The 22,699-nt window shown below is 35.1% G+C and overlaps 6 protein-coding genes across 7 annotated transcripts; 4 read left to right on the top strand and 2 right to left on the bottom strand.

The window, feature by feature from the left end:
- Positions 1-955: 955 nt before the first annotated feature.
- On the bottom strand, positions 956-6,022 carry LOC111462410 (hippocampus abundant transcript-like protein 1). Its single transcript, XM_023105958.1, has 14 exons — positions 5,794-6,022; positions 5,611-5,722; positions 5,387-5,499; positions 4,590-4,712; positions 4,318-4,520; positions 3,893-3,965; positions 3,526-3,612; positions 3,249-3,329; positions 3,077-3,109; positions 2,873-2,926; positions 2,743-2,784; positions 2,036-2,114; positions 1,884-1,954; positions 956-1,279 (listed from the first exon to the last, which is right to left on the bottom strand). The coding sequence occupies exons 1-14, from the start codon at positions 5,956-5,958 to the stop codon at positions 1,202-1,204; spliced, it is 1,314 nt and encodes a 437-aa protein (XP_022961726.1). The 5' UTR covers positions 5,959-6,022; the 3' UTR covers positions 956-1,201.
- A 1,649-nt stretch (positions 6,023-7,671) lies between these two features.
- LOC111462339 lies at positions 7,672-9,742 on the top strand. 2 transcript variants are annotated; one of them, XM_023105851.1, is made up of 2 exons: positions 7,672-7,849; positions 8,950-9,742. In XM_023105851.1, exon 2 carries the CDS (start codon positions 9,111-9,113, stop codon positions 9,582-9,584), a length of 474 nt encoding a protein of 157 aa, XP_022961619.1. In that variant the 5' UTR covers positions 7,672-7,849; positions 8,950-9,110; the 3' UTR covers positions 9,585-9,742. The 2 variants fall into 2 exon arrangements, with proteins under 2 accessions (XP_022961619.1, XP_022961620.1); XM_023105852.1 differs by having other exon boundaries at positions 7,679-7,849; positions 8,993-9,742.
- A 1,179-nt stretch (positions 9,743-10,921) lies between these two features.
- On the top strand, positions 10,922-12,674 carry LOC111462738 (GDSL esterase/lipase EXL3-like). Its single transcript, XM_023106457.1, has 5 exons — positions 10,922-11,217; positions 11,305-11,435; positions 11,662-11,895; positions 12,036-12,291; positions 12,400-12,674. The coding sequence occupies exons 1-5, from the start codon at positions 10,953-10,955 to the stop codon at positions 12,588-12,590; spliced, it is 1,077 nt and encodes a 358-aa protein (XP_022962225.1). The 5' UTR covers positions 10,922-10,952; the 3' UTR covers positions 12,591-12,674.
- Positions 12,675-13,817: 1,143 nt separating this feature from the next.
- On the top strand, positions 13,818-17,120 carry LOC111462369. Its single transcript, XM_023105903.1, has 3 exons — positions 13,818-14,094; positions 15,004-15,471; positions 16,331-17,120. Exons 1-3 carry the CDS (start codon positions 13,993-13,995, stop codon positions 17,006-17,008), a joined length of 1,248 nt encoding a protein of 415 aa, XP_022961671.1. The 5' UTR covers positions 13,818-13,992; the 3' UTR covers positions 17,009-17,120.
- A 406-nt stretch (positions 17,121-17,526) lies between these two features.
- On the top strand, positions 17,527-19,277 carry LOC111462785 (SKP1-like protein 1B). Its single transcript, XM_023106521.1, has 2 exons — positions 17,527-17,951; positions 18,890-19,277. Exons 1-2 carry the CDS (start codon positions 17,652-17,654, stop codon positions 19,061-19,063), a joined length of 474 nt encoding a protein of 157 aa, XP_022962289.1. The 5' UTR covers positions 17,527-17,651; the 3' UTR covers positions 19,064-19,277.
- Positions 19,278-20,589: 1,312 nt separating this feature from the next.
- On the bottom strand, positions 20,590-22,268 carry LOC111462523 (expansin-A11-like). Its single transcript, XM_023106116.1, has 3 exons — positions 22,040-22,268; positions 21,638-21,959; positions 20,590-21,155 (listed from the first exon to the last, which is right to left on the bottom strand). Exons 1-3 carry the CDS (start codon positions 22,179-22,181, stop codon positions 20,843-20,845), a joined length of 777 nt encoding a protein of 258 aa, XP_022961884.1. The 5' UTR covers positions 22,182-22,268; the 3' UTR covers positions 20,590-20,842.
- Positions 22,269-22,699: the final 431 nt, after the last annotated feature.

Raw genomic sequence — 22,699 nt, 5'->3', positions numbered from 1 at the left:
GATGGGCTTTGATTTTTTGACATGCTATTTAAAGATCGGACACGTGGCGCAAAACGGTGCTAATTGAACTGCCTTTTTTTTTAAAATAATAATTATTTCTGAATTTCTTCTTTTTTTATTTATTTATTTTTATTTTCTACCCTTAACCGACCTATTTGAAATATGGCTTCATAATTTCAAACATAGCTTCGTCGCTTCCCATAATTAAAATCTCCTTCATTTAAAAAATAATTATGTTTTATTAAATGCTAATTTAGCCCTTTCTTCTAATAATTGAATTTCTTTAATTAATTTTAAATTTAAGTATTAAAATTTTAATTGAAAAATAATAATAAATAAGTTAAATATTTATTATAAAAGAAATTAGGGATATATTAGGTAAGAAGAAGAAAAGGGAAGAATTGGCGGCTAAGTAAGAATGAAGGACGGATTGGAAGGTGGGGGCCACGTGTCATATGGGATGGAAGTTTCTGACATACGCAATAAAGTAAGTCGTCTATTAAAAGCTGGATCCATTTAGATCTTCCTATAGATTGGTCTATATATAATTTTTTTATATTTTAAATAATATAAATAAATCATTTTAAATATTTAATTTTTAGATTATTGTAAAAATTTTAAAGAAATTACCCATTTTGTATATTAAAAGCCATTTCTATCTAACATTTTATAACTTATTTTGTTGATAAAATTAATTTTTACAAACCATTATAAGTCAATTTTGTAAATGATGTCACATAAATATTCCTTTTTTTTTCGGGGGTATTTTGTATAGTTTAACCTAAATATTACCGTATTCATTTTGAATTTTAGCAATTACGAGAGTAATATTTTATTTTATTTTCATAGATTTATCTATAAAAATTGTGAATAAATGACAAAATATGCATTTTAAATATATTAGGAAGTTTATAATTGCACAAAAATAGCATTACAAATACAACAAAATTATAACACATTTAAAAATACAGATATAATTTATGTCATCTATTGAAATTTCTTATCAGAAATTGTTTTTCCTTCCAGAATTATAAATAGCCATAATAATAACTGATTTTACAAGTCACTTACAAATGGCTGTTAACAAAAATTCTGGGGAAAAACAATTCTTATCCCTTAATTTCCTATTTTTTTTTACAGTAAACAATGAAATATTTACACTCTTTTAACAACAAAATAATATGCAGTGGAAGAAGAAGAACTAGACTTCCACATGGATGGTGCTAATACTGGCTTTGGTAGGAGCCCTTATCATGCTACTCTGAACAAATGCTATCATCTGCAACAAAATAAAATATGTCCATCAAATGGAACAAACAATGTTTGCAAAAGGGGCAAGACATAATCCATTTTGCATATAATAGAAATAAGTTCATGTTTAATTCATCCTTTTAATCCTTGTCATTCTAGAAGTATAGTATAATTCTTTTAGTTTAGTTGAATCTCCTAAGCTTCATCATCAATGTCACAATTTCTATATGTTAGCAACTTCTCACGTACCATGTTTTAGTTAGATGTAACAAAAACTAGTTATGGGTTGACACGCCATCGTCTTTTTTTATCGTATCCAAACAAAATGTAACATGTAAAAGGTAACACTTCATCGTCGATTCAACGTAACGAAAACTAGGAAGGAGTGGATTGCAAAGATTAGGCTTTTTTGAAGTAATAAAATAGAGCGATTTACAACCAAAAGAGCACATGTCCACGTTTTTTCGTCAATAAGAAGGTCAACATATGCTAAGAGTAAGGACGTTTTGGAAAATTGTTAAGACTAGTCAAACCAAACTCAGATCATGGAACTTGAATACAAATTTAAACCAAAATCCATCCAGCAGAGCAGCCATAGGCATCAGTTAATGGAGTGGAAAAAAGATTCTTACCGCAGAAGATCCAGCACACATGATGCTAAATCCAGGGAAATTAAATGGAGCGTTTTCAGAGAGAAACAAAGCTGAAAACACCACAACTCTGTTAGTGTTGTCATCTCTGGCTGTTGAATTGCACAATTTATAGCAAATTTAAGCAAGTTTACCTGTTAAAGGAGAGAAAACCAATGGAGAAACAACATTGGCAAATGAAGATATGCCTGAAATGCATCCTTGAGCCATACCCTGGTAATCAGTCAAATCCAGGAATATTGTTATGCTAAGAACAAAAGTCAAGTCAGAATGTGATTCTAAAAAAAAAATGGTTACAAATTTTGATTTTGGTTACAACAAAAGCCATATTTTGATTTTTTCAATTGATTTCTTATTAGCTATTCCCATTTTCGTAGAAGGTTGTAAAAAGCCAAAGTTAAGTTGTATTTGAAAACATGTGACATGTCAATCAATTAGAGTTTTAGAGAGCTGTTGCTATTAGTTCAATCCATTTTAAACCACCAAAACCAGCTAGAGTTTCTTCTTTTGTTTCTCTCTACCTAAACACAAAGGCAGGCTCTTTTTTGAAGTTGGGGTAGATGTATAATGTTATGGGTATTTATTTTTATTCAGCAGATCCGTTTGGTTAAGTTGTTAGTTCAACTAATAACTAAGAATTTGTTTGTTCAACTAATAACTTAGAATTTAGCGGTCAATTCCATTGTCATGTAAAGACCACAAATAGTGAGGTTATATTTGGTATTTTTGACAGATCAATGAATCAGAATATTAGCTAGTTTCTCTCTAAATGAAATTATAAAATAGCCAGTCAACTGCTCAGAGATTATTGATAATGTTGATGGCGCTCTTGAAAACTAACCTGCTCGCTTGCACCAACTTGTTTTGACACTATGCTTCGCAGCTGTGGATTAGAAATGTGAAATAAATTAAGTTCAATCAAATTATCAATTGAGAATAAACCCAAAATGCTAAAGAAATTTGACACTCACGCAAGGCTGCCAGAAAACGAACAAAACGGAAAACATTGTAGCAACATAGGCAACCTGATTGATGACAGCAAAATTAGTCATTTCATGACATGATGCAGTTTATGGAGAACGGAATTTCAAATCAGTACAGAAATATATAAAATATTGAACCAAAATTATTAAAAAGAATTAAGCTGCATTGCCCATTTATTTGCAAAGACGTACCCAGTCAGCCCAAGCAGTGCTATGAAGAAGCATCTGCATTCAAAACCCAATAAAACAAATTCAAGCATCCATGAATTGAGTCATTTTCAAAATTCTTAACATGAGATTGAACGATTAGAGTAACATTCACAACTATTAAGTTTAGAAGCAAGAAGAACGTTAGAGAGCTTACATGAACGCAGTTAAAAAAGAGCCCAACTGAGAGAAGCCTTTCCTCTCCTAGAGCAGGAACCAAGATGGGCATCAAAAGTAGCTGAGATTATTCATTTAATGGTAAGAACACACGTGGAACCAAGACGGATAATTCACCAGTAGGTTGAAAAATTTAAGCTCAGGCAGATAATTTAGGCTACTACTTCTTCTTTTTAACATATTCTAAACAGATAACAGAGGAAGATTAACATCGAAAGAAATGCAGACACAGACTAAAATAAAATAGTACGACGTGCCTGTGAAAAAGTCGAAGCGGCCCCAGAAATCATCAGCAAATCAGCAAACTTATCCTTGTTAAAGTGAAATCTGGCTTTTAAATAGTACTGCAGGTGGGGAATCAAACACAGGTCAGCATATCATTTGTCCAAGACAAGCTGCTCAATTGAAATTCATTAGGCACGAACAGAAGCTTAAAATCTGAGAAAGATTAGGTTGATCACCAACGACTAGCACTTTTCTAGTTAAAGTAAACCAAACAAGTCTAATGAAATTATAACTAACAGTTTTCCCAAGCAAAATTGAGATCAACGAGATGCATTTCAGCTACCGGTCAAAAATTGCAAAAATCTGGCCCAGATTAGATCCTTGGATCAAAAGACTAACCAGTATTGAAGCATGAAGACCAACATCGGCGAGATTGCCAAAAAATGCAACGATGGCTGCTTGTTTTGTCGTGCTGCAAACAATGAATAAGAGAAAGAAGATTAAGAATTTAAGAAGAAACTCAACATCTTCCCGTAGAGCAAACAATTTGATCCAAACTCCATGACTATGAGATTACTCAGAAACGAGAGTGTAACTTGAACTCCTATATATTCTAATCCATCAATGGATACATTACAAATTAACTTGACCTCGTGAAATCAAATAATGTGATAATTAACCTACGCTGACTCCATGCTGCTATGTGTTTTCCAAATGAGTTGAAGTTCATTAATATTAGTATTAATTTTTACTTAGAAACTAATTTCAAGCTTCAAGGCACAAATGGAAATCAAATTCAAAACTCGGATCAAATTAACACATACCTAGTCTTCAACAGTGCAAAAAGGTCCTTCACTGAAGGAAATGCGGTAATAACCTTTTCTTTTCTGGGCGAAACTGGATCCGAAGAAACAGATTCTACATTCTCCCCGGATACTAGCGGAGCAGAAAGATTGCAATCGGCGATAGAATCAGTAAGGAAAAGCCTCATATACACTACCGCAGCAGCCGCTACGGAAGCCGCTACCTATTCGAGTAGACAAGCAGTTCAACACAGAGTACAAACGAAATTTCAGAGAAAGAAAACCGAGAGTACCTGAAAAGTGGATGAAATGGAGAGAAAACGAGCACAGAGAGTCCCGCAAACGAAAGCAGAAGATCCAACGGCCGATAGCAATCCGAACGCAGAAGCTCGCTGGTGTGCCGGTACATTGTCGGCCTGTAATTGCAGAGATAAACCCAAAGTGATGAGTGAACGGCCATGGCGTCGAATGTTCAGGGTGCCAGCGTTAAAGCTGCCAAATGACTGCTGGAACGATCACGAGAATGGCGGGGAATTTTTATTCGTCCTAATTTTAAGTTTATATTAAATACATTCCCTAAATTTTTTATTTAAAAAGTTTTTTTTTTTTAATAATCATGATTTTTTTTTAATTTATGAATATTCAAAATTGATAATCTAACCATTTATTAAATATTAAATTTTATTTTAAATAGTATATGTCAATTATATTGTTCAAATCCTATTTTAATGGTTATAATTTAATCATATTTTATTCTCGTAATAAATATTAGTATTAAATTTTTTTTAGTTCAAGACGATAAATAATCGAATCATCAATTGGTAATATAATTAAAATTATTTAATAATTTTAAGAATCAGAATAAAAACTTTAATTCAATATTTTTTCAAATTTTTAATTTTTAATTTAATTTTAGCACTAAAAAGTAATAAAGTTCCGAGTGCCAATAGGATTTTAATTGATTAAGTTTGACTAGCTTAGGGACACGTTATAGCCATTTCGAAGACACGTTTATTGAACGACCTTTAAAAAAGTTTAAATTAAAAAGGAAAAGGCAAACCAAATCTGCCGATGTGGGAGAAAATCTTACCGCATAAGCAATGGCCAAGCACTGAACGCTCCCTTCACAAACCGTACTCGTCACACACTTCAACACAAAATAAACGTAGAACAAATGCCTCGACCTACCATACCCCAGAATCCCTGCAATCATATAACATTAAATTTACCCTAATCTCTTAAACCAATTTACCGCAAAGCAAAAGCTCGAGATCGAGGAGAAAAAAAGCATCGTCGTCCTCGAGCAACACGAACCAAGGGGAAGGATAGTGAGAATCATGGGAATAGTGAGCAGAGTCTTCCTCCCAAGCCTATCCGAGAGGTTACCAAGCAATGGCATCATAATAAACGCACCAAGCCCCGTCACCTAAATACCTAAAAAACTAATCAAATTTATATCACAATACAAAACTATCAATCATATGGTAAGAAACTTACGACTTGTTGAAACCCAGTAAAGTAAATGGCCACGGAACACTCGTCTCGACCGGGACAGAGAGCCGACATGGTGACATCGGTAATAGCCGGAATGACCATCGTGGTTGCGAAAGTGTATAGAAAACCCATCATCAACAAATGGGTTAGCTTCGAAAACCCTTCCATTTTTCTTCTTCTTCTTCTTTGTATCTGAGCCAACTGGAAGTTGCAGGCTTGGAGGTAAAGGCCACTCCCCGCACTATAAGTAACGCCTAATTAATTATTGTTTATTGCGTATACCACCACCCACATATATAATGGGCTAACAATAAAAGTTTACAACAATATCAAATAGTTTCTTCCAAGTTTCAATTTTGACCCAAAAAAAATATATTAATTAATTAATTAATTAATTAATCGATATAAAATTAAAAAATTTTATTTTTATTTTTGGGTTTAATCCCGAGTAAATACATAATTTATTAGGCATAAAATTAAAAATTGAAAGTATTAAAAGTTTAAAAATCTATTAGACATGGTAAGAGTACGTCATTTTGATATTAAGAAATTAATTAGTTACAAAATTGAAAAATTCACGCAAATTATAAAGAAAATTATTTGAGGAGCGCGAATCATATGATAAAAATTATTCACTTTTATATATCATAACAGTAGAAATTTTAAAAATTCAGTTAATTAAGACATTTTCAATTATTTTAAAAGTGATATATGTTTGAATTTTGGTTCTAATAAAAAGAAAAGTTGCCGTGTTAGCATATTCCAGTTCAATGAGCATAATTCTAATTGTTTTGTTCTAAAGCAAACTGCCTCGCAGCTTGTCTTATTCAGATACTTACGATAAAAAAACATTGGATTCTCTTTCGAGTAGATCCTGAAAGGAGAAGAAGACTGAAATGCCAATAGGCGTCTATTATTGAATTCACTTGATTCGATAGTATCCATTTTTGGAAGGTCCAGTGACAAAGTTACTGAATGGATAAGTGTTATATTTTTATTTTAAAAGAGGGGTTAAAATTTTTATTATAAATATTAAATTAGATGTAATATGAACTTTTTATGATACAAAGAATGATTTAATTCATGAAATCGATAAAAGTAATAAACTTTCAGTTAAAACGAAATGATGAGAAATTGAATTTATTGCTGACGAAATTGCGTCTCTGTGTTCAATAAAACAATGAGTAAAGAGAAAGTGAAAAATACCATTTATTCTATTTCCATTTATAAACTTTTAAAATGTAATTTTAATTTAATTAATTATTTTACATAAATGTGTATTAACAATATTGTCACGATATATAAATATATAAAGATTATAATATTTATCCAATCATATAGTCTGATTTAATAGATAAATTTGATACATATTATATTTATTTAAAAAAAAAACATCGTTTGGGTTGCTTCCTCGTTGGCTTGTCTGTCTTGGAAGTTTTAAATAGCATATATATATATATATATATATATATATATATATATATTGTCTTTTCTTTTTTATTTTTAATTATTATTTAACTTTAAAAAAAAAAAAAGAAGGGAAAATGATGGATGAGTGGCTTCTAAGTCCCTCTGCCCCTCTCTGCTTCACATTGGATTCATTGAGGAGCCGTGCAAGTAACGTTTTTTTACTTCAAAATGATCCATTATAAATTTAATTTTTAAAAATTTAAATATATATCTATTTGTAAATTTAATCATTTAATTATGATATTTTTTGAATTAATGGAATTAATTAAAAATAAATAAAGTTTTAAGGTTATATTAGATATAAACTAATTTTTAAAATTTTGAATTAATTAAAAATTTAGGAACAAAAAAAATACGAAATTAAAAATTTGGACTAAATTTTATAATTTAAAAAATTGTTGTACAATTCCATGTTTACCCTTCCGTTTCTCCCTTTTTCCTGTTCTCGCGAACTCCTCCCTTTCTTCGTTCTCTTGTGTCAGCTGAATCCTCAAGTTTACGCGCCTTCAAAGACGCTTGATCCTGTTCCTTCCAGCTTATCTCTATCAATTGTCCCTCCCCTCAATCTTCTTCGCCTGGCTGCTTCGAGGTTTGTTCGTGAATTTTCATTTTCCTTTGAGATTCTGTTGTGTTAGGGTTGCTGAAATCACGATTAGATTATTTTTGTGTTATTGTTCGCTATATCTCTCTCACTGTTCCAAAATGTTGTTCCAGAGTCATCTATCACAGATTAATTAGCGTTGAATGTACATGTTCTTCCAGCATGAGAATGGATTGAGGATTTGATGATTGTAATTGCTGTTTTGTTTATTACTTGTGCACATTTGTGAAAAACTGGCGTTTATCACTTTATTCTAGGCTGAGTACGGTGAATTTGACCTATGGAATCTGCAATTCCTTCTGGAAACTCTTTGCAATTCTTCACTTGGTAGTAGTTATTGATTAACAGCCGTATATTGTATTTTAGCACTATCACATACTGCCAGAGGCTTGATTAATGACATATAATGAATTTTAATATTCTTTTCATGATCTTGAAGAAGGAAAAGACTTATGGCTATTACATTCATGGTTGCTGGCCGAATTTCTTTGGATCTGTACTAATGTAGGCATGATTTTGTTTGTAAATGTTATTCACAGTCCTGTTTCTTTAGCAAACCTGAATCCATTTTTGCATTTCTTCTAAAGCCAGTTGCATTGATTCCATGATATCTTTTATTTTGCACGATAATCTCAGTAACTTTAGCACCAGCTCTGGATCAAGATTCTGGTCAAAATTGATGCTCTAATACCAATTGATAGGACTCTGATCTTGCAATAGAAATTGACAGAGAATAACACTGAAATCGTATTGCACTTGTAATGGCTTGCACTCTCCCATTGGCCTTATAGACTATGGTATGGATTTCTTTTTGGTTTATAAAAAATCTTCTACTGACGTGAAGTGTCAATTTATTTGACTAAAATGGTTTGGTTTGTGCTATGCAACAAAATGGAATTTCATCTGTATTATGAGATCCATGGGGCTTTTGTTTTAACTTCATGTGCCATTTATCGTTCATAGAGTTTATATAAACTATTTTTAATACACTTTTTCAATTCAGTTTTCTTTGATGGTAGTAATTTATCATACCTGCCTTCTCACTCTTCTTCTTAATTTCCCATGATGTTTTCATTGGTACTTTGTAGGAATTGGTAAAGCTATAAGCAAAGTTGTACACAATCATGATAGGGAGTTGATTGAGATTGCTGCACATAGACCCGATCCTTAGAAAATCATTCGGCATTGCGCCTTCGAGCGCGAAAGGAAATATTTAAATTATCCAGTTGACCTCTGCTGTGGAGCAGAGATGAGCATGAGGTTGGTAGAAAAATGTGTTAAGCTGTCAACTCACAAGAACTTTCTGGCTTGCAACAAAGTTGGTTTCCACCCTCGACTTCTGCATAATGGTCCAGACACCATTGATGAACTCTTAGACAGACATGTGGTAAAGAAAGAAAAGTCCTTTGATGATGATGAAGAAGAATTGATAACTCAGCGACGCCTCACCAGCACTCGACGTGAGGCTCTAAGTCTCTACAGGGACATTCTCCGTGCAACTCGATTCTTTATGTGGCCAGATTCTCGAGGTGTCTTGTGGCGAGATGTTCTCAGGCAGAATGCACGGAAGGAGTTTGAGGACGCCCGCTTTGAGACTGATCCAGAAATTGTGACCAGACTTCTCATTGGTGGGCGTGATGCAGTGCAGTCGGCTCTTGACAAGCTTGCTGAGAAGCAGAGGCAGGAGATTGATAAGAAACAAAGTGGTCGAGATCGACCCTGATATCTTATATGTTGAAGGTATTAAGATTGCTGCATTTCTCACCCTTTTTTTTTTAATTTGGAAAACATTAGGATTCTTCTTTACAAGTTCACTACGCCCAGAGAGGGAAGGAAATTGTCTTCTTGACAACAATTAATTTAGGTTTATTTAGAGCTTAATTACATGTTCACTTAGAATATTATAGGTTTTTAATTTATGTTCATCCATAAAATTAAATGAGATACAATGTCTTTAACTAATTGAGTTGCATCAAACTATTACTTGATCTCTAGTACGCCCTTGTCATGAGCTATGCAAGTTTAGGCACCATCTAAAGAGAAAAAATAGCATGAACGAGTATAAGAATATTCAGTAAGTACCCTTATAACCATTCAACTGAGATCATTTATTGATAGAACTTTCATAAATTATAGACTACTTTTCTTTCAAGACCCTCACAACTAACTTGTCTCAGCTTAACTTAAACAACAGGGTCTTACTTTGACATGCTATTTAAATCATTATGAACATATGAGGTGTTTAAATGATTATGAACATATGAGGTGTGATCTTATAATTTGATAGAGGTTAGTAGATAAATGCACTAAAAATACATTCAAGTATCATTATTTCATTAGGTTAATATTAATTAATTTAGTTCTCCAAATTTTTATCTCCACACGAAAAGTATATCCGAACAACTTAAAATGAGTATCAACCGAGCATAACCCAATTGGCTAAACTTAACGGATTAAAAATAATAAATAAATAAATAAAGTGGGTTAGTTTGAGAATTTTGAACTTGATATTTATGGTCATTGAATGAGGTAGTTGATATTGCAGAATATTGTTTGGGCTTTTGAGCTGCAAAATAAATTATGACATAAAATGTTGATTGTATAATACAATATAATAACTTGATTGTAACCCAAATCTGCCAACCTACTCTTTTAATGAATAATAATAATAATAATAATAATTAAAAAATTTAAGGTCCATCCCTATCCATCTTCCATTATTTCATCTTTAATTTTTTAATCCAAAAATTCAAATTTCAAAAATAAAACCAAGATAATAATTTCATTTATTTATCAAAAATAAATAAATACTTGAATTTCAATTTTAAAATAAAATTATTCGAAATTAAATATTAAATCGCCACGTCAATTTATCAAAATTCTTAAAAATTTATATATATATTTTAGAATTAAAAATTTAAAAAATTGGATTAGTATTTCACCTTGTATGGCTAGAAACAGTAAGGCCATGGTGGCACTGGCCAGCTCTTCACCGTCAGCATTAAATTTGAAGAACCAAACCCACAAAGGCCCTCAACATAGCTACACATATAAATGTCATACCAAAATTAAAGGCCCTAAGCTTCACAAAATGCCTCCTCCTTCACTGAATTTCATGTTTTTTCTGTCTCTACTGCTCCTTTTGCATCTCCGACCTGCAATTGCTGCTATAACGATCCCTCCCGGGTACTCGGTTCCCGCCGTCTTCGTCTTCGGAGACTCGATCGTCGATACGGGCAACAACAACAATGTCATTACTCAAGCTAAGTGTAACTACCCGCCCTACGGTAGGGATTTCCCCAGTGGACGCCCGACCGGCCGATTCTCCAACGGCAGGGTTCCCTCCGACCTAGTTGGTATAAACAATTTGCTTTTGAATATACATATAACGTAATTGTAGGAACGGAATGGAGAGTTTGAATTTCTTTTTTCGTTATTTTTAGTTGATGCTCTCGGTATCAAAGAACTCTTGCCACCGTATGCCGACCCAAATCTTCAACCCGAAGACTTAATTACCGGCGTTAACTTTGCTTCTGGTGGAGCGGGATTCGACCCTCTGACCTCTCAAACAGCGGTATATATCTATATATAAACTCATCTCACTCTTTCCCATTAAAATCACTAAATTACTTATCGTAATTTAAAAAATTTATGGAAATTTCAACGCGCTTTCATCCATTTAATCGACCACTTGTCACTATCGCAGTAACTTTTTGTCAATTTAACTGTAATTTACCTGATCAACCAACCGTTAAAATTAATTTAAGATAAATTCAAATGAAATTTTTTTGAAATTTCAGCCAGCAATATCACTTGAGGATCAATTAGCAAATTTCAGAGCATACAAGAAGAAGCTAGAAGGGGTTGTAGGAGAAGAAAGAGCAAAGTTCATAATAGTCAATAGCCTTTACCTTGTGGTGGCTGGCAGCAATGACATAGCCAACACCTTTTATCTTGCAAGAATAAGACAACTTCACTTCACCATTAGTTCGTATACTGATTTCATGGCTCGATCCGCTTCCGCTTTCGTCAAGGTAAACCCTAAACCCGAATTCCGAGCTTAACCCATTGTTCCATTACAAGTTTAGTTTCGTAAACTTTCACGTCTGTGTCTATTTAGTGCTTCAATTTTATAAACAGGGTTCTTAAACTTTCGTGTTTTTCTCCTGCAAAGGAACTGTACGCAGCTGGTGCACGAAGAATTGGGTTCTTCTCGACTCCACCGCTCGGTTGCGTACCGTCGCAGAGAACTTTGGCGGGTGGGATTCAAAGGGCGTGCGTGAACGAGTATAATAATGCTGCAAAGCTTTTCAACGGGAAGTTGCATTCCACTCTAGATCACCTTCAAACTATACTCCCGGATAGTAGATTGGTTTACGTGGATATTTACAACCCTTTACTTGATGTCATCCTAAACTACGCTAAATATGGTATGTTCACCTTCAAACACAGTATACTGACACTGACTTAATTCTAGGTCACTGTCATATCGTACCGTATTTCGACTCGGGGCTGACTAATTGGCTAACGATTTTCAGGATTCGAAGTTGCGGATAGAGGGTGTTGTGGAAGCGGGTTAATTGAGGTGACGTTTTTGTGCAATAAGTTCGTGAAGACTTGCCCTGATAGCACCAAGTACGTGTTTTGGGATAGCTTTCATCCCACACAAACAACTTACACCCTCCTTGTTGCTCCTATCATCCAAAGATATATTTCTCGCTTTCTATAGTTCTAATTAATTTAACGATAAACAAAATCACAATAATTTTCTCGAATTCTCAATAAAACTCAACATATTTATATTCTTTATTCATATATTATCTTTTACATTAAGTTACACGTACATCTCCCTAATAGTCTTGTGAGACTAACGATAATACATAACGAGCCGAAATGGACAATATGTACTAGTGGTGGGCTTAGGCTGTTACAAGTGGTATCAGAGCAAAACATCAGGTTACATTTTAAAACCGTGAGACTAACGACGATATTTTCATAAATATATATTTTTTAATATAAAGTTTATAAAAACAATGAGATTAAATACGTTTGAAAATATAGAATAAGTTTGTTTTAATTTACATATTTAGTAATTTTGGTTAAAAAAAATGACATACTTTTTTCGCGAAAATAATTTAATTAATTATTGTAATAAGAATATTAGGATAAATTAAGTAAAATAATTGGCATTAATTAATGATAAATGTTTTTACCCCAAATAAATAATTAATTAGATAATTTAATTTATAAAAAAGAGGAAATTAATGAGTTATAACTACTTGTAGTTGATGTAATTTATAATGGCCAACTGTATGACAAATTGGAATTGATGTATGCTTTATTTATTTAAATCTATATTTAATTCAGTATCAATTATGAAATTTAGTTGGTAGATAAATATTTTTTTTTCTTTTAATTTCAATTATTAAACCTTGTATTTAAAAAAATAAATCTAACACAAATTTTAATTTGCAAGCCTCGATATGGTGGGACCCACTTTGAACAGGTCGAACAATGAGGAGGGAACGATTTATTTTCGACGCCTTGGTCCCGCCTAGTTTATGAAAAATCTTTACGGAAAGCCTAAAAAATATTGAAAAATCCTGATAAATATTTAATGTTGAAAATTACCGTTTAACCTGAGAATGAAAAGAGAGTATATATATATATATATATATTGAGAATGAATTGAATTTCTCCCGCTCCATTTTCGATAAAATAAAAAAATATATATATTTAAATTATTTTTTATTTAAATTAAAAAAATATTTGTAATTTTCTTATTTATTTTTAAAAAATATCCTCATAATTCTAAGTCTCGACTTTTGTTTAATTTTTTATTTCTATTAATTTTGATAATTTTTTATTTCTACAATTTTTTTTGAAAGAAGGAAAGGGAAAAGTCATACTATTTGACCATCTTTTACCATTATTACTATAATTTTGTAATGATTTGACGATGTTCTAAATTCTTAGTTACTGGATTAGATGCGAGTTGTGATATCTCGGGCGACCGAATTCACTGAGAAATTGGCGCCCATCTTCCAAATTCCATTGTTTGAAGATCGAAAAGGAAACCCTAGACTGGAAATCTGGTCGGTCCAAGCAACTGTTCTTCAGGTTCCTCAAATATGGAGCCTGTTGTCGACAAATTAAAAGGTTTTGGGACTGCAACCCAGAATTTCTTTGATGGCTTAGTTCATCGCCGCGAGAAATCATCTCGCCGCAGTCCGGTAATGGTTTTTATTTTTTATGTAATATCGTAATGTGTTTCTTCACGTCTGAATATTGGCGGTTCTCGTTGTTCCTATGATGCTGGTTTTAGTTTCCAGTTCATTTCCTGTTGTGTTTTGAACATGAAGACTTCGATTTTAGTGGCTCGTTTTCTGTAGGAAGTTTTAATGTCCAAAACTTGATGGCTATGTGTTAACATTGTTGAATATTGCCCTATGGCTATCCTTCTTGATGAACTTCTTGGCTTGAATTTTAATGAATGTTCTCTATTTGGCTTTGGAAATTGATACGATTGTGTAAATCACTACTGGGTGGTTAGTGAGAACTTATTTGTTGGATGCCCGAGAGAGGAATACTTTGAATTTGTATCGAGTAGTTATCAAGGGTGCGCTGATTTTGGATATACACTGTGAGATCCCACGTTAGTTTGAGAGGAGAATGAAACATTTCTTATAAGGTTGTGGAAACCTCCCCCGGGAAGCCCCAAAGGGAAGGCTCAAAGAGTACAATATCCCTAGTGGTAGGGTTGGGTTGTTACAAATGGTATTAGAGCTAGGCACCGAGCGGTGTGCTAGCGAGGACGCTGGCCCCCAAGGAGGTTGATTGTGAGATCTCATATTGGTTTGAGAGGAGAACGAATCATTTCTTATAAGGGTGTGGAAACCTCTCCCTAATAGACGCGTTTTAAAACCTTGAGGAGAAGTCCAGAACGGAAAGCCTAACAATGACATGATCAAGGCATGCTTATGAATATCATCTAAAATGAATTCTCGTTTTCTCTTACCAGTGATTTGATTTCTTTTCAAGTTGTCCATTTCAATCACAAATTTCTGCAACTTATGATTTCATTGGTACCACAAATTTGTATGGCATGGTAATTAAAGGTTCTTGCTGGTTCATTATTTCAGATTGAAATCATGAAGCGGCTACAAAGGGAAGCATTTTCTGATATAATGAGAATCAGGGACAGACAAGACAAGGTAGAGAAGATTTTATCCTTTTACAATACACAGAAGAGTAGTCCATTCCAAGAAAGCGCCACCCATGTAAAAGGCGAGGTTCATATGGTGGGTGCATTGCTATTGATGAGTGTTATTGATAATCATAGCTTCAATGCACTTCGTAGAGCAGGGGTCTCAACAGGAATTCACTCGAGATTGACTTTTGAAACAACTGTAAGAGAGAGTGATTCTCTTGTTGCAGAGTTTGTAGCGAATCAGAAAGCCGTGGTGGATTCTGGTGTCGATTCTGGACGTGAACTTACTCTATCTAAAGTTCTTTATAAAGCCAGTGTGAGAGATTGGATGTCTGCAATTGTTGTCCCTGTTGGAGCTCGATGTCGGGATGTTGCTGTACTTGCAAATCCTTCTCATCAGGTATATTTAGTTTATGCTTATGAAGTTCTATATGAGTTGATTGGACTAGTATGTAATTTCGTGTGATGTTCTTAGGTTGCGGTGATTCTGAAGTAGTTAAGATGAAGTAAACCACCCCATTAAATGCGTTATAACCAGATTTTAGGGGAATGTGTTCAAATAGTATGATGATTTCCTATGTAAGATATTGAAGTGTTAGAAGCTTTCTGACAACCAAATGTTATAGAGTCGAGTACTTGTCTCGTGTGATTAGTTGAAGTTCGCACAAACTGGTTTGAACACTCACAAGCATAAGATATAGCGAGTGGATTGGCTTCTACTTTTAGCTTGACACAGGATGAGTTATTCGGGTAGTTGTACTTTCCCCGATACAATTGTTAGGAGCTTTCATGTAAAAGTTGTTTCATGGACGTAAAGAGAGAGGGTGTAACGACCCAAGTTCACTGCTAGCAGATATTGTCCTCTTTGAGCTTTTCTTTTCGAATTTCCCCTCAAGGTTTTTAAAACGCGTATGCTAGGAAGAGGTTTCCACACTCTTATAAAAAAATGGTTCGTTCTCCTCTCCAACCGATGCGGGATCTCACAGCGAGTGTGAAATGGGTTATGTTTATGTGAGCTATATTATATGATTCTCTTGTAATCTTCGTCCATCGGAATGAAAGTCGCTACAAGTATGTAAATTATTTGGTGTTACTTTTGTCTGTGTAATACTTTCCCGGAGCCCTGTTATCATGTATGCATATAATATCATATGTTTGTGAATGCTCCCCGGTATATTTTACTAAGAACGCGTTATCACGTTATCGATTTGGTTTATAATTTATGAAGTTAATCTGAGAATGGTGCTTCTATGTGGTAGGAAAAGGGTCTTACTGATATTTCATCATATGGACCACCCCTTTTGGATCAGCCTAACGGTGGTGCCATTGGTTTAACAGTCAGAAAATCCAATGTCACAGCTTCCATAGCTCAATTCATTTCCACAGAGACAAACCAGCCAAGTTTAGATCGGATTCAACATGACCTTGGCACTTTTGGGCAACTGGTATGTCAACTTCCAAGAGCAACAAAACTCTCACTTCTAGGTCTTCTCGAAGTACCGAAACTATCTAATCTCAACCTTGGAGCTCTTACGATTCCAGTCTGTCTCAGGATTCGACATGAATCTCCCGAAACAGTCGAGGCACCCGACCCCGGGAAAGCTATTTCAAGGAGATCCATTGCTTTACATCTGGAGTCGGAACTCAATGAAGCAACCAGAATTGGAGGTTGGGTTGAGCTGAACCAATCAAATGGAAAACAAATACAATGGGCTGCATCAATGTCTGATAAGAACAACAACGAAGATGCATTAGGGTGGGGAATGAGTTTAAGCGGAATTGTTGGCGGCCCACAAGAAAGTGATCAGTTTAAGGCTGAATCTTATGTGACACTGAATATGAACAAGCGATTCAAGTTAAAGCCAGGGATTGCATATGTGACAGACGGCAATGCCAAGGCGATGGCTTTCCTTGTTAGCTCTAATTGGTCTCTCTGAATGATGTGATTTGGTATATTGTTATAACAAATTGGCTGAATCTGAGGGCCATTCGGCAGATGTTCTTCATACAAAGTATATGGTAAAGTATTGAATTTGCTGCTTTTTCTTATAAGGTATTGAATTTGGCTGCATTTGTTGTTCCCAATTATGGTATTCTTTTTACTTTTGAAATTTCACAAAATATTCGAATTTTTCTTTCAAACAGATGCAGATATCGATGAAAAAAACATTCGCTTCTTAAGAACGAAGGCGGAAGAACGTTTCTGTAATTGTTAAATTACATTTTTAGTCCTAAAATTTTGATGTTTGTGTACTTGTAAATTTTTAAAATTTTAAAATTAAATTTTTGTCAAATAAAAGTGAACTAAATATGTCAAGCTATTTATTTTGTTCATGCACTTATAATTTTTTAATTTTAAATATTTTTAAAATTTTATCGTATATAAAATTATTATTATTATTATTTTTTTTTTTTTTGTGAAAAATAAAAGTTTTCTATAAAGGGGAGTGGGTTATCATCGGAGGATTTTAAACTTAAGAGACGTTTTTGTGGTCAGATTACTCTCTTCGTTTCGCAACGCAGCGCCTCGGTCTGGGTTTGAGACCTCATCGAATCTTCCAGAAAGCGAAATACGGCACCATGTCTTCAGGCAGGAAGATCACGTTGAAGAGTTCCGATGGCGAGATCTTTGAGGTCGACGAAGCTGTGGCCTTGGAGTCACAGACGATCAAGCACATGATTGAAGACGATTGCGCCGATAGTGGAATCCCTCTCCCTAACGTCAACAGCAAGATCTTGTCTAAAGTTATCGAGTACTGCAAGAAGCATGTCGAGTCCCCCAAGCCGGAGGATCGTACTGGCTCCGTCGACGATGACCTCAAGACTTGGGACAGCGAATTCGTCAAAGTCGACCAAGCCACCCTGTTCGATCTCATTCTGGTTTGTCCATTCTACTTTCTTGGAGTTTTCTTGATTTTTCTTGCTTTCTGTATCTATGCCCTTCGATTGCCTGTGTAACCGGTTATTTGCTCCTTTTTTCTGGTTAAATTTGGGGTCTAGGGTTTCGGTGCTTCTTTGATTTGGGGCAAGGTTCTTTCGGTTCTAGCGTCGATTCTTATTCTACGTTTGCATAGAACGTTTTCTGTTTTGGTCTGATGCCTGAATGAGATATCACAAATTGTTAAATGGGATGATATGAAATTACTGAAACGTGAATGCCTCCTGCAGAAATATATGATCTATTTAGTTAGGGGGGAATGCCTCCTGGAGTCGATAGGGGAGCCCATTTGTTGATTTAAAAGGGCATTGTGTGGAAGGTTTATACATATTTGTCATTGGGAAGCCTTGATATATCAAACGTTTGGCTGCAACCTTTGTTAGGAATTATACCCTCGAATCATGCGCGATGTTTCTTGTTTATCGTATGATGTAATTCTAGAACTACCAGCAATAGCCACACGAGTATTCCTAATACCATTCTACTAGTTTATCATGTTCAATCCAATCTTTGAAGTTTGCGGGTGAATCTTTTTTCTCTTTACCAGTTGAACTTGATCTTTCCGCATTTTTCTGGTTTTAATTAATTCTGCTTTTGATCCTTCCTAATAAGGTATTTTTTGAAACTAGTATTATCTTGAATCCACTTAAATCCTTTTGGGTTGTAAGAATTGTTTATGTTTTAGATGTTTAATGAGTTCCCATTGAACCACTCCACCTGCTCTACATGTATGGACTGGTTAAGTCTCATAAATTAGTTGTGAGCGGACATGGGTAAAGGAAGGATGCTATATTTATTAGAACTCTTGCTTGAATCATTTGAAGGTCCCCCAAATAGAGTCATCACCGTCACTTCTTTTTTTTCCTTCACATCTTTGCAGGCTGCAAACTATCTCAACATCAAAAGCTTGCTAGATTTGACATGTCAGACAGTGGCTGACATGATCAAGGGGAAGACTCCTGAGGAGATCCGCAAGACATTTAACATCAAGAACGACTTTACGCCCGAGGAAGAGGAGGAGGTTCGTAGGGAGAACCAGTGGGCCTTTGAATAGAAAAGAATAAAGGAGTGAAACTCTGATATGATGGTACTTTTCTCTTGTCGCATGGTAATGTATGATGCTTGTTCTGTGTGTTATGTTAAACTCTGTGATGTTCGTTGGGTGTTGAGACTATATTCTACAATTGTGTTATCTTATCTTTCATCCAACTTACCTGACTTCAGCATCTTTTCTTTAACATAAACATGAACCCGTGATTGCTGCTTCATTGAAAGGTTTCATTACACATTACTTTCCAGTTTGAATTAGTAGGGAATCACAGGTTTTAGGTGGATGATTATTCACGGTCAGATATGGATTCTGGCTTTGTTGGTCGAGGGAAGAATGATTTCTGTCTTGAAGTGCATAATTACTTCATATTTTGTTGGTCTGTTTGTTGAGGAATTTGCATTGACACTTGCTCTTGGGTCCATGAATACCCATAGCTCTGCTCAAAACCCCATTAAACTTCAAATCAACGAGCTTATCCAAAAGATTTCTAGTTTTTGCAATGTCTACAACATAATAAACATAGAATCATTAGACGTCATATTCATTCATGCTGTAATCGACCTTTTTGTCGGACCAATGAGGCAATGAAATTCAAAGCATTGTGCATACAAATTAGGGTTTTATCGGAGTCGATGATGGGCAATCGATTGCGGAAGCCATAGGGTATATAGCTTGAAATGGTGAGTGGCGGCAACCTGACGACCGACATGGGCTTTGGTGCTCAATAGCTTAATTGAGTGAAGAGTCGTCTCGGCCGCCGCGTGGTTCTTCAGATTCTGAACTTTCCTTCTTTCTCGTCGCGTTGTCCACTCCGACAACCTCGCACCGCAATCACCAGCTTCCCATCATCGGAAATCTGCGATAAATTGGCGCTAAAAGAACTCAATGCCAATTTCTTGGAAGGGTTTAGGACACAAACCTTTGATTTAAAACTCTTAACCTATTTCCCTATCATTTTGGTCTCTAATTACCAAAATGACGGGTCTTGAGCAGCAAGGACCAAGATATCAGCACAAAAAATAACGTCGTCGAGGCAAGTAGATTTAATGGTGTTCTTAATGTTGTCGGATCTTTTTCAACAATGCTCTATCCCTTAGAGTCAACGAGAACAAATGCATCACAACCCTTTAAATACAAACAAGAAGAAAATCTCGAGCAGCAAGGACCAAGATATCAGCACAAGAAATAACGTCGAGGCAAGTAGATTCAATGGTGTTCTTAATGTTATTGGATCTTTTTCAATAATGCTCTATCCCTTAGAGTCAATGAGAACAAATGCATCACAACCCTTTAAATACAAACAAGAAGAAAAAGTCATTCCAAATAGACTCTAATAAATTTGGCTTGTTTTACGATGATTTGGTTAGTTCTAATGAAACAATCATGAAAGTGCATTCGAAGCAGCACAAGAAGAACGGTCTTGTAATTGGCAATAGTTAAGTGGACTTCTCGGGAGACGATGGACTCGAGATTAGGGGATAAATGGTCGTAGTAGTGGTTGAAAGGAGTGATAGTTTTTGGTACATATATGCATAGTAAAGTAGTATATAATTTATAGAAGAGTAACAAAGCCATTGAAATTACAAAGTGACCTTACAAATGTAAGGAAGAAAAAAAAAAAACTAAGTGTTGAAGCCATTAAGTAATTTGCTTAGGCTTCTTATTACTGTGCTGCCACAAATTCAAACACCCATGGATCGTCTCTTCAGGTGGCGGGCTGCTGCCGTAGATTGAAAAAAACCACTCGGCACGCCTCTGCCTATCCAATCGCCGCCGTCTTGCTCAGCTGAATTGGACCTTGCTTCCAAATGTCTGGCCGAACCGCCAGCTTGAAGGCACAACATTATTGAACACTCTGGTCTGGCCATCGCTAGTGGTGATCTTGAAGGACAAAGATTGGCCATTTAGATAGGAATTGGACTGCCAATTGGCGCCCCAGTTCCTCGACATTGGCGTCCAATTGCCGGATTTGGAGCCTTTGATGGATACCGATTGGATGGATCCAGCCCCTCCCACGTTGCTTATCAAAACTAGCTCAAAATAGTCTCGTCCATTCACCGTGAATCTCACGCCTCCTTTCTTCATGCACGGAACTCTGCCATTGAGAAACTAAACTCGTTAAATTTTAAGTTTAAGAATGTTGGAAATGACCCACGATCATAATATGTCAAAACAAATAAACGGAGTAAAAAAAACAATGAGATCTTTTGGAGAATCACTAGCTTCGTTTCTAAACTTTCTGTCAAGTTAAGATTCACTAATAATCTTCCTAATTAAATCATGGTGGACATGAGGCGACTCCAAGGAGTGGACATAAAGGGATGCGCCAACAAGGACATTAGCCCTGAAGTCTTGAATTTGGTGGGTCCCACATCGATTGGAGGAAGTAACGAGGGTCAGTGAGGACAATGGCCCCGAAGGGGATGGATTGTGAGATCCATATTAGTTGGTGAAAAGAACAAAACACCCTTTAAAAGAGTACGTAAACCTCTGCTGGTAGACTGGTTTTAAAAATGTTAAGGGAAAATACGAAAGTACAATGTCAGTTAGCGGTGGACTTAACGTTACAAAAGATACCTTTGGAAGAGGACGGGGATGATTCCGCCTCTGTAAATGCCGATCTTCTGCCAAGCAGGCTGAGCCATGTCGAAGTGCTTAAGCGGAGGATTACACCAACCGCCATTGTTGTTGGGCAGAGCATAGTTAGGAGGGCAGAAATTGGTCGCCGTCACGGTCACCGACGCCCCTTTAATGCACCACCGTGGATCCGTCTTGTAATCACAAATGATCTTGAAGCATTGACCGCACGATGCACCGTCGTTAAACAGCGCCGTACTCAGCGCCGCCGTTCTCGTCCCATAACCCGTCTGGTACAAGTTCCCATACCCACAAGCTCCGCCTGCAACCACCAATAACAATATAAATTCACATAAACAAAAGAAACAGAGACACTAACCAAAATGAAATCTTTTTACTTACCCATTGTCCCTGAGGCGTCGCTGTCGCCGTAGAAGGTGGCGTGGGCGGGGTTCCATCCCGACGGCGCAAAAGCATTGCCGGAAAAGAAGAAGAAATCGGAGAGAGCAAGAGAAAAAGCGAAGATCAAAGGAAGTTTCGCCATTAATTCCGGTGAAATGAAAAGCAGAGAGAGGTGTTATGGAAATCAGAAGCACCGCCGTCTTAAATAACAAGGAATCCAACAACCTCACATGTGAGCTCTGCAGCTGCAAGCAAATTGTTGTTTTTTTTTAATTTAAATTATCCCTTAATTTTTTTTTTTTTTAATATTTTCAATTATAATCTTTGAACGATTCAAGAACTTTAGATCAATGTGTTTTCTTTTCAAAAGAATAATTAAATTATTATTATTATTATTATAAAAATTAAAAAATAATAATTCAATCAATCCCACGTTCTGTAAGCTCTTCATGGCCAAACCCACATGGCTTCACCGGAGAGGAGACGTGAATAAATCAAACTCCAACTCACAATTTATTATTATTATTATTTTTGGTTAAATTTATATAAATTTTCATTTTAGTCCTTAAATTCATTAAATAAAAAGTTGTATTTTCTATAAATAAATAAATAAATATATATATATATATATATATATATATATAATTAGAGATGGAACAA

Source organism: Cucurbita moschata, unplaced genomic scaffold (genome assembly GCF_002738365.1).
Source record: "Cucurbita moschata cultivar Rifu unplaced genomic scaffold, Cmos_1.0 Cmo_Scf00027, whole genome shotgun sequence".
NCBI lineage: Eukaryota > Viridiplantae > Streptophyta > Magnoliopsida > Cucurbitales > Cucurbitaceae > Cucurbita > Cucurbita moschata.
The sequence above is the reverse complement of the archived record's forward strand: the minus strand, read 5'-3'. Positions and strand labels throughout refer to the sequence as shown.